The 13634-nt window shown below is 34.5% G+C and overlaps 1 protein-coding gene across 4 annotated transcripts; it reads left to right on the plus strand.

Moving 5' to 3' along the window:
* Positions 1-532: 532 nt before the first annotated feature.
* LOC103488602 (GDT1-like protein 4) lies at positions 533-12077 on the plus strand. 4 transcript variants are annotated; one of them, XM_008447421.3, is made up of 13 exons: positions 533-840; positions 923-991; positions 2122-2181; positions 2299-2346; positions 3152-3240; positions 3350-3386; positions 3473-3520; positions 4121-4189; positions 4281-4325; positions 4415-4476; positions 5883-5955; positions 6048-6138; positions 11768-12077. In XM_008447421.3, exons 1-12 carry the CDS (start codon positions 820-822, stop codon positions 6117-6119), a joined length of 693 nt encoding a protein of 230 aa, XP_008445643.2. In that variant the 5' UTR covers positions 533-819; the 3' UTR covers positions 6120-6138; positions 11768-12077. The 4 variants fall into 4 exon arrangements, 3 of the variants coding, with proteins under 3 accessions (XP_008445643.2, XP_050938548.1, XP_050938547.1); XR_001762533.2 differs by having other exon boundaries at positions 535-840; positions 5872-5955; XM_051082591.1 differs by lacking the exon at positions 11768-12077 and having other exon boundaries at positions 535-840; positions 5872-5955; positions 6048-6142.
* The last annotated feature ends 1557 nt before the right edge of the window (positions 12078-13634 follow it).

The following is a 13634-nucleotide window of genomic DNA, read 5'->3' on the forward strand; positions in this document are numbered from 1 at the left end:
TGGTATTTAACATTAAAGATAGACGTTTGGTAATGTTCTATCTCTATCTATTTAGGATAAATGATTAATTGTTTAGATATTAATATCGTTTAGATTTCGTAAACAATCATTTAAATATATTTCTTATATATTTGAGATATACAGTGATCTTTAAATTTTATTACAGACGATCGGTATTGAAAAAAGAAAAAAAGATAACAGATCACCACGAAAGAAATTCAGAAAGAAAAAAATGAAGAAAGGTAGTGAATAAGAAAACGTGGGAGTAAGAAAATTTAGGAAAACATGATGACTTCTTAGACACACTTTTCAAGGATGGCGTAAATATTTTCACATTTTATTTAAATTAACATAATTTAAATTGGAATGTATATATAAAAAAGAATATGAAGTGGAAAATGGAGATGGGAAGAGTAAAATGTTAACCATTTAAAAGATAAAAGTAAAAAACAAAATATAAAATGTATAGATAAAATTGTAAAATAAAATAATAAGAATATAAGCTGTAGTCAAACGCAAACTCAACCATTAATCACTTTTCATTATCAAAATCTGAAGAGAAAAAAAAAAAAAAAAAAAAAAAAAAAAGAAAAGAAAAGAAAAAAGGCATCAAACTTGGATCCTCTCTCCACACCACACGCCCTTCTTCTTCCTCTACTCCGTCCATTCCGACCTTAACGAGCCGAGCGACTCACTGAGTCACACATTTCATTCAATTTCCGGGGTCTCGGAGCCCCTCGGAGAATCCTTCCTCTGACGCTCCTCTCTATCCTCTCCAACCGCTTCTTTTCTTCAATTCATCCTTCCTCTTCCCACTCCATGGCCTCCTCCGTCATTCAGGTTTTTTTCCTTCTCTTTTTCTTTCTTCCCTTCATTCTCTTCCGATTTAATTTCATGTTTCTTTCTTCCTTTCCTTTCATAGGGTTTTACCAAGTCCCTTGCCATGACTGTGCTCTCCGAGATCGGCGATAAAACATTCTTCGCCGCTGCGGTTAGTCCATACTTGTGCTGGATTTCTGTTTTTCTTCTTTCTTTCCATTCATTTCTTTCTGCCGTCTTCTAGTATAAGCAATGCGTTTTCATCCCGAAGTTGACTTTTGTGGTTCTTAAAGTTTGCTTCGGTATCACGTTTTGTAGTTAACGGCTTATCGCTTGTCAGTGCGGGTGCAGACCTCTTCCTTTCCCATTTTTCTTTTTTTAAAGCATAAGTTCTGTTATTAAGGATCTTATAATTCCTTCCTGATATATGACGCGTAAAATCCAAGATGAATTTTAGTAGTTTTGCGATACGGATCTTTTGCTCCTACTGAATGACGTTTCTTCCCCGCTTCCCCCGGAAAGGATTTCTGTTCCTGTCGCTGTCTGTCTCCCCACTTTCATCAAGTTGCTCCAAATTTCTTTTTGGACCGATACATTCGTTCATGTATTGGATATGGACATGGGAATAACGCAGTTTTCTTTTATCAATTCTTGTTTTACAAAAAGGTTAATGTAACTTTTTAACATTTAATAATTATATAAGAACTACTGAAAGTAAGGATCGATGCTTATACACAGATGCATAACCCAATACTCTAATACTAATATGCATCATTAAGTAAGGAAACTCATTGTGAAGGTTGATGCATTTCAGCTCAGAAAAACTGGAAGTAGTAGGAACTCGAACTGCTGTTATTGCACTTAAATTTAAATATGTAGAACAGATTTTTGTATGCAGGGACTGAAGTTTGATTTGCTATGGTGATGTCATGGAATGATGAATTTGGAATAACATATTTGGTTTTATCTGTTTTTTTATGTGAAAAGCCTAGGTGATTGGAAGTTATCATGGATAACATTTAGCATCATATGGTTTGTTTTAGAGAAGGGTCCTTGTATCTTAGGCCTTGATGATATTGAACTGCCGAAACCTGTCTACTTCAACTAAGAAAGTGCTGTCATTTTTAGTGCAATTTTTTCTTATTTATTATCTCTCAACTTTTGGAATGAATATTGTTATCCCAATAGTTTTCTGGGAGGTGTAACAGCGATTTTTCTCTCTTTGTCTCTTTCCTCTTTCCTTTTTTTCTGCATAAATATGTTAGCTATTCTCTTTCTCATGTCTTAATCCTCTGTTTAAAGATTATGGCAATGCGGCATCCAAGGAGACTTGTCTTATCTGGTTGTATGACAGCTTTGATTGTAAGTATGTTTGTCAAAAGTTACCTTTCTTTTTTCATTGCATGTGCCATCACTACTTTCACGGTCTATGCCAATGCCTCTTAACTTACCTTACTCAGTTGTTTTGCTGTTTTTAAGGTGATGACCGCTCTTTCTGTTCTGGTTGGCTGGGCTGCACCGAATTTGGTAAGAAAATTGATCCCTAGAATTGAATACCTCATACTTGGCTTGTTTATTTTCTATCTGGTAGGGCTGGGACAAGTAAAAAATTTAAGCACACTTTTTGTATGCATGTGTTGTAGATGCTAATTCTTCATATGCTATTTGATTGTTGTGCTTAATACTTTGGGATGCAAGGTAGTAGGTCTGTAATGTTGAAGTTAAACCAATAAATCTATGCTTGCAATTTGCTTTACTTTTGCTTTCTTCTTCCCATGGATCAGATTTGTGCCACTACATCATACAGTAAACGGACCTCTTGAGTGTTTCTTTCATGGGAAAATTTAGTTGCTGCTTTTGTTTTCCTTTCTTTCTTTCTTTCTTTCTTTCTTTCTTTTTTTTTTTTTTCTTTTTTTTTTTTTTTTTTTTTTCCGGATTGAAGTCTAATTGATTGATTGTTAATTAAGCAATCATAAGACACGTTTTAAAGAAATTACAGGTCACTTAATCTTTATTTTCGCCTCATTTCTGAAGGGAAGTAGTTTTAGATGAATGCAATTAGGAAATCAGGTCTTGATACTTTATGTTGTATTGTTAAACTGGAGTGCTAAACCATTTCATCTGAATTAATTTCTTTTTTACAAACAAATTGAGACTTTGAAACTTGAAATGGTAAAGTCCTTCCTTGACCTTTGATATCATCCTTTGTAATTTAGTTACTATCCTTATTGTTCAGCCAAGTTGCTTAAGCAATCACTTTTGATTCCTCCATGGTCATATTCTTCTCCAGTTATATTATTCTTTGCATTGTAATGTACTCTACTTTATGCAGATTTCACGTAAGTGGGCACATCATATCACAACTCTTTTGTTCCTTGGTTTTGGGTTGTGGTCTTTATGGGATGCATTTCATGATGAAGGGTAATGATTCCTTGTTATTTTTTATTTTCTTTTGTGGATATTAATTTAATTTTCTAGCTGCACGTAATAACCATATTATTCGACATTTTTTGTTATATTTTATTGGCAGGGAATCGGAAGAACTGGCTGAAGTTGAAGCTAAATTGGTTAGTTTTTTATTTCTAAGTCCCTTCTGCACTGCATGCACTTAGATGGGAATCTATTTTTTAACTCAGCTGTCTCTTGTGCTCAGGATGCTGATTTTAAGGCTAACAAAAAAGGTTCCAAAGATGGAAATAAGGTATATTGTACTATCAGAAAGAGATTATACATCTTCTTATCCCTCGTAAAACTGTCATTCAATAGTCATTGGAAAAAGTTCTGATTCCAATTTTGTTATAGAAAGAATTCGAGAAATTTTACTTAACAACTCTAAACGATTTGGGACTTGGGAGGGATTTTAAATGTATGATGTTAACCAACCTTTTCAGGAAGTAACTTTGCTTATGATTTTTTAATTCATTTGATGATGCATGCCCTTTGCTTTCACAGGCTATCTCTGTTACTTTGTGTCTAGCTTGGTGTGGGAACCATAATAGCATTTTATGTTATGATTTAAAATAAACATGTATTAATTATTTAAGAGCAGGGCAATTGAGAGTTTAGAATCCAGCTTGCAGATCATTGATATATTTATTCCTTCAAAAATCTCTTCCTCTATAAATTGATTATTATTCTTATCATTTTTTTAATGGGATAGAACTGGTTGAAGTCTTTGCTACAGAAGTAAGGAGAAGCTGGAGTATTTCTCCTCTCCTTTATATCCATTTGAAAATGCAGATATGTATGGTAGTTACATGGTAATTTGGAATCATAAAGTAAAGTTTAACACTTACGACAGGATGATGATGATGTGAAGAAGCACAATCGCTCAATTCTCTTGCAATTCTTGTCACCAATATATTTGAAGGTTATACTTTGTATCCTATAATAATTCAGGTAAATGTAATGTTAGTCGTAAGATTAGTTAACTCACAATCTTTTCCCTGGAGTTTTTGTAGGCATTTTCCATTACCTTTTTTGGTGAATGGGGTGACAAGAGTCAGGTTAGTATCAAAATTGAGAATGACCATTTCTATCTAACTTACGATTTTGTTTCACTCCTATAGTTCTGATATTTGAGAAACTTTATCAGCTAGCAACGATTGGTTTAGCTGCAGATGAAAACCCACTAGGTGTTGTTCTTGGTGGAATATTGTAAGTTGTGCCTACCAACTTATCCCTTCTATTTCAGATTGATTCTTTGTGCATGAGGCTGTTCCTTTTTGATATATTTTTTTCTTCAATAGACAAATTTCCTTTGCATTCTTTTCCCGATAGAGATTCTACTTTGTCCTTTGAGTACAGAGTGTGTTTTGCCTTAATCTATGGAATTCATTTTGTATGAGTGCATGTTGGAGCCCTATTGCCTACGGGTGCAAGAAAAACTGAGAATTCGAGAAAACTGCTTAACCACTTGTCAGGTCGGGTTGGCACCAGTTGATTTGGCAGTTTCGGTTTGAGAATTAAAAAACAAAAAGTTATTGTCGGGTTCGGTTTTGGCAAAGAAGAAATGAAATTAAACTGAACTGGCCACTTATTCTTATATATTAAATTTTAATGTCTGTAGTATTTTCTCAAGAATATGCAGGTGGTTGAGTTGGTGTATGAGCAAGTGTTGCAAAGTGAGGTCATGAATTCGAGCGAAGCCAATGCATTAGTATTTTTATTTATATTAAATTTCTGTCCTCTACCCATTCTCACACCTTGTTCACATAATGTATTAATTGGTTTGACCGAACCGACCAAGCCATCAGCTATTCGTTTGACTGGTTTGGTCATAACATACAATTGGTTGACTTGGTTTCTTCGAAGTCTTAATAAGATTGGTGGTTCGGTTCTGGTTTGACACTCAAACCGAGCCGAACCAAAGCGCCTACACCCCACCATTGCCTACAATAAATTTTGCATTATTGTAAGAAAGATTCTTAGAAAGTTCTGGTATCTGAACCATCTAATTGACCTGTGATGTGACTAATTTTCCCCTCGAGGGTGATTGGTTGCACTTGTAGGAAGACTAGGTTCTGGGATAACTGCGACCCATAGTAGTTTATTCAATCATGGCAATCTCCCACTTGTATATAGATGGAAAGGTTTAATATTGATTCTTGTTTAGAAAAACAAGAAAGAGACAAGTAAGGTTTAATCATTGCCAGTTGATGTTGACTCCTTTTGTGAGAATGTTAACACTCACGTGGGACTTTTTGGGCTGTAGCAATTATTTGAAACTATAATGGTCAACGAATCATCAGCAATATTAGTTTTGTTATCTCAATGTACGTCAACCTCAATAGTTAGGCTATCATAATTGTGTTCTTCAATGTAATCCTCTAATTTTGTGCGTCAAATGACAAAATCTTTAAAGTTGATTGACAAGCTGTTTTTAACCTCAAATTTTGTTATATAGCAAAAATGAAAGGCTTATTGCTTACTGAAAGTAATAGGTCTCAGTAGGAACCTACTTGTATATTGTAGTGATGATAATCTTTCTGGATGTGAATGGACAAAAGCACAGTTGCCTACCTGCTTTCCCATTTGGAATGTCATTTATAGTTTTCTTTCAGGGGTCAGGCATTGTGTACAACTGCTGCAGTTCTTGGCGGAAGGAGCTTGGCATCACAAATATCTGAAAAAATAGTAAACATTTGATTAGCTCTTCTTTTCACACTATAGTTACTGTTAAGATTGTTACAACGTAATCAAGTCATAATTTTGTTTCTCCCTTTCAGGTTGCTCTCTCAGGTGGGGTTCTGTTCATTGTTTTCGGAATCCAGTCTTTCCTCTCAACTGTGGTGGTGTAATTTTTTCAAGCTTGTTATGGTTAGTAAAGGCTGGCTTAAATTCTAGCATGTTTTAGTTTTTTTTTTAAATAAAAAAAGAAACCATTTATCTGTTAATTTATAGCACATGATGAGAAGTAGTGTTCTTTGATGAAGTTGGTTAGCCACTAGCCAGGATAGAGGAAGACTCTTTAGACTAATTATATCCTCCTGCTGCTAAGGTTATCATTGTCATGCATGTTCTTCCTGAATAACCTGAAATTTAGTCAGGTTGCTAAGAAGAAACCATGATGCAGATCCATTTTCGTTCACCTGAAATAGGGCCTTGGCAGAGTGAAAATGATTGAAAAACCAAGCTTTTATGGCAACATAAGCTAGCAACATGGGCCGAAAATAACAAAGGGCCTACGCCTACAAAAGTTAGCTTGAAAGGAGCCAAACATGTATAAACTTCGATATAAGAAAGGGGTCCAATCCAAAAGAACAATGGCCTAATGAGTGAACAAGTATTCAGACACATGCTCAGTATGGTGTTGAACTTGGCTAGGGACTAAACTTTCCTTAAAACCAAGTGATGCATAAAATCGCCAGAATGCCAGCCTTCCCTCTTGAGGATGGGGGGTGAAGCAGAATGTCTTCTATCACAAGACATCAATGCCTTTACGTGGCAAACAGATCCTGAAAACCTTGAACATGTAGTCTCAAATTGGATAAGTGAAGTGTCAACTTCGAGGTAAACCGCCCAAGTTCTTAGACAATCCTACGAGAATGCATTAATGCTACTTTAGGTGTTTGGGTTTTTACCCCATTTGTTTCATTTTATCAATAAAATAAAGTAAGGCCTGCCCGATTGGCGGGGGGGGGGGGGGGGGGGGGGGGGTCAAGAGGGCCTAGGACTACAAAGAAGGCTTAACATGAGTAATGCAAGAGAATCTTTTGGAAAGGTTAGGACCCTAGCATGAATATCCCAACCCTCCAGTCGATGAAGGTATTATCCAGAAAACAGCTGTATTTGTCTATCAGCCTGCTTGTCTTTCTATCAGACAAAGGCCGACGAAAGGGTGAACTTTGTTGACTGTTCTTCCAACTGCATGAGACGATGCCTAAGAATGAGTTTGAAACTGGATTTTGAGACTAAATCACTTTTATGTATGTGTATGTGTGTGTATTTATATTACTGAAAAGCACTTGAAGTGTTTTTGTATAAAAGCATTGCATAAAAATGTGCTCTCTTATTTCTCATAGAAAGAAAAGTGTTCTCTTTAATAGAAGAAATACCAATACAAATTAGGAAAATACAAATAAGGAAAAAATAAATACACAAATATATCTTAAATACAATGAAATCAACACTTCCTCTCAAGCTGGTTTGAAGATATCATCCTTCGGCAGCTTGTCAATAAAGTTAATGAATTGCCACTTTGGAAGACCTTTAGCTAACACATCTGCGATTTGTTCTGTTGTTGGAAGACAAAGGATGCATATTATTCCTTGAACAATCTTATCCTTATGAAGTGTTTATCAACCTTATTATGATTCGTCCTATCATTAAGGATTGGATTGTTGGCAATGAAAATTGTTGCTTTGTTATCACAATAATGTGTGCAAGCTACTGAGAGAATTTGAATTCTTCCAAGAGTTTCTTATCCACATGCTTTCACAAATAACATGGGTTAATGCCTTGAATTCTGCTTATGCATTACTTCTTACAACCACACTTTGTTTGTTACTTCACCAAGTAACTAGATTTCCTTCAACAAAGGAGCAGTAACCAAAAGTGGATCTTTTATCAGTTGTGCTACCTATCCAATCAGTATCAGTGTACACTTCGACATTTAGGTAGTCATGTTTTTTTAAACAATATGCCTTTTCCTGGAGTACCTTTCAAAATCTTAAGATTCTATAAACGTCAAAGTGAGGTTGTCCAGGAGCATGCATGAAATGACTTACCATACTCATTGCAAATGCAATGTTAGGATGTGTATGAAAGAGATTTATAAGTTTCCCCACAAGTCTAGTACTTTTCTTTTTCTTTTATTTCTTTTTAGTAGATGCTTCCAACAAGTTCTGCTCAATCGGAGTTTCAGCTACCCTGCAACCAAGTAAACTTGTTTCTTTCAATAGATCAAGAATATACTTTCTTTGGTTGACAAGAATGCCACTTTTGGACCTGGCAAACTTCATGCCTAGGAAATATTTTAAGGTTCCTAGGTATTTGATTTGGAAATCATTAGCTAACTTTTCTTCACGATAGCCACTCCTATCTCATCATTGCCTGTAAGAATGATATCATCAACATAAACTATGAAAACCATAACCTTGTCATTTCCTATATGTTTATAGAATATAGTATGATTGGCTTGACTTTGACTAAATCCATAGCTCATGACTATTTTTTCAAAACGTTCAAACTAGTCTCTAAGAGACTTTTTAAGATCGTGTAATGATTTCTTTAACTTGCACACTTTGTTAATCTCGAGATCTACCTCAAATCTAGGTGGCAAGTTCGTAAATTCACTTATTCGAGATCCCCATTGGGTAAGGTATTCTTAATGTCCAATTGATAAAGAGATTAATCAAAATTAACTGCAACAGATAGCAAAATTTCGATGGAATTAATTTTAGCAGCTGGAGCAAATGTTTCTAACTCTATATGTCTAAATAAATCCCTTGCCGACCAATCTGGCCTTGTACCTTTCAATACTACCATTAACATTACATTTTATAGTGAACACCCACTTGCACCCACCTGTTTTCTTGTCTTTAGGGCTTCTTGTATATTCCTTGGAACAAACAAGTCGGTTATTTTTTATGTGAAGGTTTTATGACTGTCAGACAATCTGTGATAAGAAAGATAGTTTGCAATGAGATATTTGGTACATTGACGTGTAACTTTCCTATGGGCAATTGGAATCTCAAGACCAGAGACATTAGGTAAGGAATTTTAAGCAGGAGAACTAGGAAAATTATAAGAAGTACTCGTAGAATTATGAGAGGAAGAATGTATATTACCTGGATTTGCAGAGTCATCCATTGGAGAATTAGATTAGTTTTGTGATAGATCAACTTTTGTTCTTGATCACTTTAAGGCAAGTTTCTTCTAGTATAGATTCGAAGTTCATGTTTCTGTAGTGTTTCTCCCCTTTGAAGAAGAATTTTTCAAACTTGGCATCAAAGGATTAGAACTCATAATTTCAAAACCAATGATGTTTTGGTTAGGTGAAGTGTCCCAAAATTATCTTTGGGATAGATGTCTCCCCTTGAAGAGAATTTTGGCTAAAAAAGGTTGATTTTCTAAGGACACATCCATATTCTCAAATTTTTTTTGGTCGGAGGGTCAAAACATTTATAAGCCTTCTTATGAGAGACAACCTACAAAAATGCATTTAAAGGCTCAAGGATCAAGTTTAGTGAGTGTAAGGTTAGGAGTATGTACATAAATAGTACACCCAAATACTTTTATAAGTCAGAAAATAGCCTAAAAGTAGGAAAGAAATCCTTGAAGTGATCTAGAGGAGTTTTAAAATTCAAAACCTTAGTTGTTTGATTTATGAGGTATGATTGTTTATAAAGGTAACAAACCAACGCTTACCACTACGAGTCAAAACTTTAGACGGCCCCACATGTTAGAATGAATTAAGTAAAAAGGTGAGGAAGCCTTATAAGATTTGGGCAAATATGTGGATCGATGATGTTTAGCAAAAGTACGACTTTCACATTGAAAAATTGAAATCAAGATCTTTAAATAAAATTGGATACAAATATTTCAAATAAAATAAATTTGGATGCCCTAATCTATGATGCCAAAGCATAATAGTTTCTTTAATAGAACATACACTACTTAAGCCCTGAGTTATTTTATAACTAACTGAAACTTCATCAAAGTAATCGAAGCCACCAATCATCTTAGCACGTCCAATCGTCTCACCTGAAATATGATCTTGAAAAGTACAATGAGATTCACAAAAGACAACTCACGACAATTAGCATCCTTAGAAATTTTAGTAATAGATAACAAGTTACAGGCCAACTTTGGAACATGAAGCAGAATGTAATCTGAGTTATTTTGTCAAACCTTTTCCCTGTAATAGAAGTGAAACTATCATCGACAATGCGAAATTTTCAATTGCAATATGCAGGAGTATGATTTGAAAAGACAAGTGAGACTATTCATATGATCCGATGCTCTGGTATCTGTGATCCATGGAGAGGAGTTAAGGTAAGAGAGGGCTTGAGAACACTTACTTGATTGTGCCAAGGAAACACTAGAATTGATTATCAGATGATGAATTGGTCTTTAACAGTAGCAGGACTTGATCAATTTGCTTTCTATTAAATGGGTTGTTGTCCACAACAGTATCATTAGAGGCATGCTGATGAGAATTTCTCTTCTTGCTTAGAACTTTTCCAATTTGCAGGTTTTCCATGAAGTTTCCAACCAGTTTCACACGTTTATCAAGGTTTATTGCAATAATTGCACCATGACATAAGATTTTTCATGTGTCTTGTTGGATTGGTTAGATGCCTTCAAAGCATTATTTTCGGTCATCAAAGAGATTTTTTTTTTACAATCATAACATTCTTGCGACTTTCTTCCCTACGAACTTTAGAAAAAACATCATTAACTGATAAAAGAGTAGCTTTCAAGTATCTAACCTCTAACCCTCATCAAACTCAACATTGAGGCCAGCAAGGAATTTGTAAATACGACCATCTTCTACAGTTTTCCTACGGTGCTTTTGGTCTTCTGTAAACTTGCATTTATATGTATCAAAGAGATTTAGGTCTTGCCAAATCCTTTTTAGGGAGTGAAAATATTGTGCCTCCTTGTCGAATATACCCGGTTTAAGAGTCAAATCAAATACTTATGATTGGTCCAAATCAGAATACATTTGAGTAACGCTATCCCATAATTCCTTGGCTGTAGAGTAGCACATATAGTTTCAGCATCTGACTTGGCAAACAAAGGATCGGCTGGGCTATAAGCAATTTTTTCTCTAGTAATGTAACCAACTGTTCCTTGTCCATGAATAAACATCCGAACACTTTGGGACCAACAAAGAACATTATCCCCATCAAGCTGAATGATAGCGATTTGGGCGGTGGGACTATTAGCTAAGGTGTAGTTGTCTAGGACTTCAGTGGTAGTAGGCTTGGTGTCTGCCATATCGCTAAAAAACAAACTCCGAGGAAAAAATAGATGTTTTGGAAAGAAAAAAAAACCAGACAAATAATAATGAAGAGAATTAGGCGGTGGTAAAGGTCAGTGACCGATGACAGCGATAGAATGCGGTTAGACATGGCGGAAGTGGCCGTCGAGCTCTGAAAAACCGGTGAGAATGGTCGGAGGTCAGTGGAGATGGTACAAAGTAGGGTTTTTTAGTTTTTGAGAAAAATAGGGTATTTAGGTTTCACTACTTGGTACCACGTGTAAGAAAGTAGTTTCTCTCATTTCTCTTAAAAAGAAAAAGGGTTTCTTTAATAGAAGAAATACTAATACAAATTAGGAAAATGGAAAAAGGAAAAAAAAATGGAAATAATCAACAGGCTGTCTTAAAAGTGGTTCTAAGTTCTTACTATGTAATCAAATACAAAAATCATTTCAAACTCACCCTATCACTTCAAACTTTGAGAGTTTTTCATATCTGAGTCATTGTTTCCGGTTGCAGATAGAAGGCGATTTGCTGAATTGTTGCAGCGCAACCTTGGTTGAATAGACGAATTTGAGAGCCATATTTAAAGAGCCTACATGTTTGATGATCAGATACTGGATTAATGGTAGTGGTATTAGCTTTACTAAACCTAGGTTTCAATAGGTCTTATTTCAAAAATAGTGAAGATGTATGTAGGTTACCTTTTCAAATGTGTCCTAGTAAATTTGGTCAGGATATATTCCTTTGCAGCTATCACATTAGGAGAAATTATCACATCTAATTATCATAGTTCAAAATATAAAGATAGTATTTATCTTCGTTGATATGTCATGTGCTTCATAACATTATATTTTTGTGTTGGTTAAGTTCAAAGAAGACACCAATTATTACTAATGAGCTATAAGAGAGCTTAAGTCATGTATGTTACATAATGGTGACAAATCAAGCAATAGTATAAGTGAAACAAGAAAAAGATCAAGGCCATGTATTCTTTTTGGGTATATACACTTGCTCACAACTATTGAAACACATGGATTGACTAGAGGAAAAAAAAATACTTTTTTCAAAAAATCATTTCTATTCAGACTCTTTTGGTAAAAATAGTTTAAAATAATGTACCAAAATTTCTATATTTTGGATGATTGTTATAACATTTTTTTAAAAAAAACTCATTTTTGAATTAAATATCTGAAAAGTTAAATCAAACATGCATTTTACCATTAAGGTCTAAAGATAGAGTAGTTTTAGACGGAGTTTAACATTAGCTAAATAAATGGCCTTAGATCGAACAATTTGCTAAATAAATGGCTTTAGATCGAACAATTTAGAATGTGCCGTGTGAGGAAAATCAAAAGGGTGAAAATTTGTTTAAGAAGTTTTAGATCATTTTCATGTAAGTATGAAGGGAATGAAAGAGTAGTGATTTTGGGGTGAACAATTAGCTAAATATGCAGAGAAAAACTACTTTGACCTTAAGTCAACAAATTATGTGTAATTTTTGAATAATAAAAGGAAGTTATTAATAAAAATAATGAGGAGATAAAAGGAAATGATAAATAAAAATAATAAGGAGATAATTTAGGAGACAATCCAAAGCCAATTGACGTGAATATTGCTGTAGAAAATCTTGGTGGATCAAAATGGATGGAGAATGAATAGTGGTGGTTGAATCAAAGAACAAGGTCAAAAAAAAAAAAAAAAAAAGTTAGTTTTTCCATCTCACCCGCACCTATTTTCCATTTTCCTGGACATATGGAAGCTAATTGAATTGGAAAGAAATTCGAAGAAAAGCAATATGCGGATTTTTGATGAGATTGTGAAATAATGCTGAAGTAACAGAAGATTTCGATTTGGAAAAAAGAGAGACGAAAAGGAAAATTTGTTTTTCTCAAATTTGTTTAAAAAATTATATAAAACAAAATATTATCTCTTCTTAAGTCTGTTGCTGCTCTCACCCGGACATTTCTTTTATCTTCCATCACTGACTCTCCCTCATAACCACTCCTATATTTTTATCTCATACCCGGCCATTGCTCAAGACCCCGTCAGTTAACCGATCGGAGTGAATTGCAATCAGAACAATGATTAAAAACGTAAAGGACAAAGGATGATCTGAATATTGGTAAACCAAGTTGAAGGATGCTTGTACTAAATCGAGTTGGAAATAGTTAAAATTATAGAAAAAACGAGGCTGCACCAAAAATGGGATGAAAAAGGGCATGAGTATTTTGGAGCTTATTTCGAGCTATTCAAGAGTTTGAAGCTTAAAATTCATAGCTTAGTTAGTTAAGAGCTTGTTCTGAGTTTTATTTAAAATATTTGAAGTAATTTGGTCTAGCTTTGATGAAATTAGAGTTGATTTACATAATATGTATGTTGTCCA

Source organism: Cucumis melo, chromosome 3, assembly GCF_025177605.1.
Source record: "Cucumis melo cultivar AY chromosome 3, USDA_Cmelo_AY_1.0, whole genome shotgun sequence".
In the NCBI taxonomy this organism is placed as follows: domain Eukaryota; kingdom Viridiplantae; phylum Streptophyta; class Magnoliopsida; order Cucurbitales; family Cucurbitaceae; genus Cucumis; species Cucumis melo.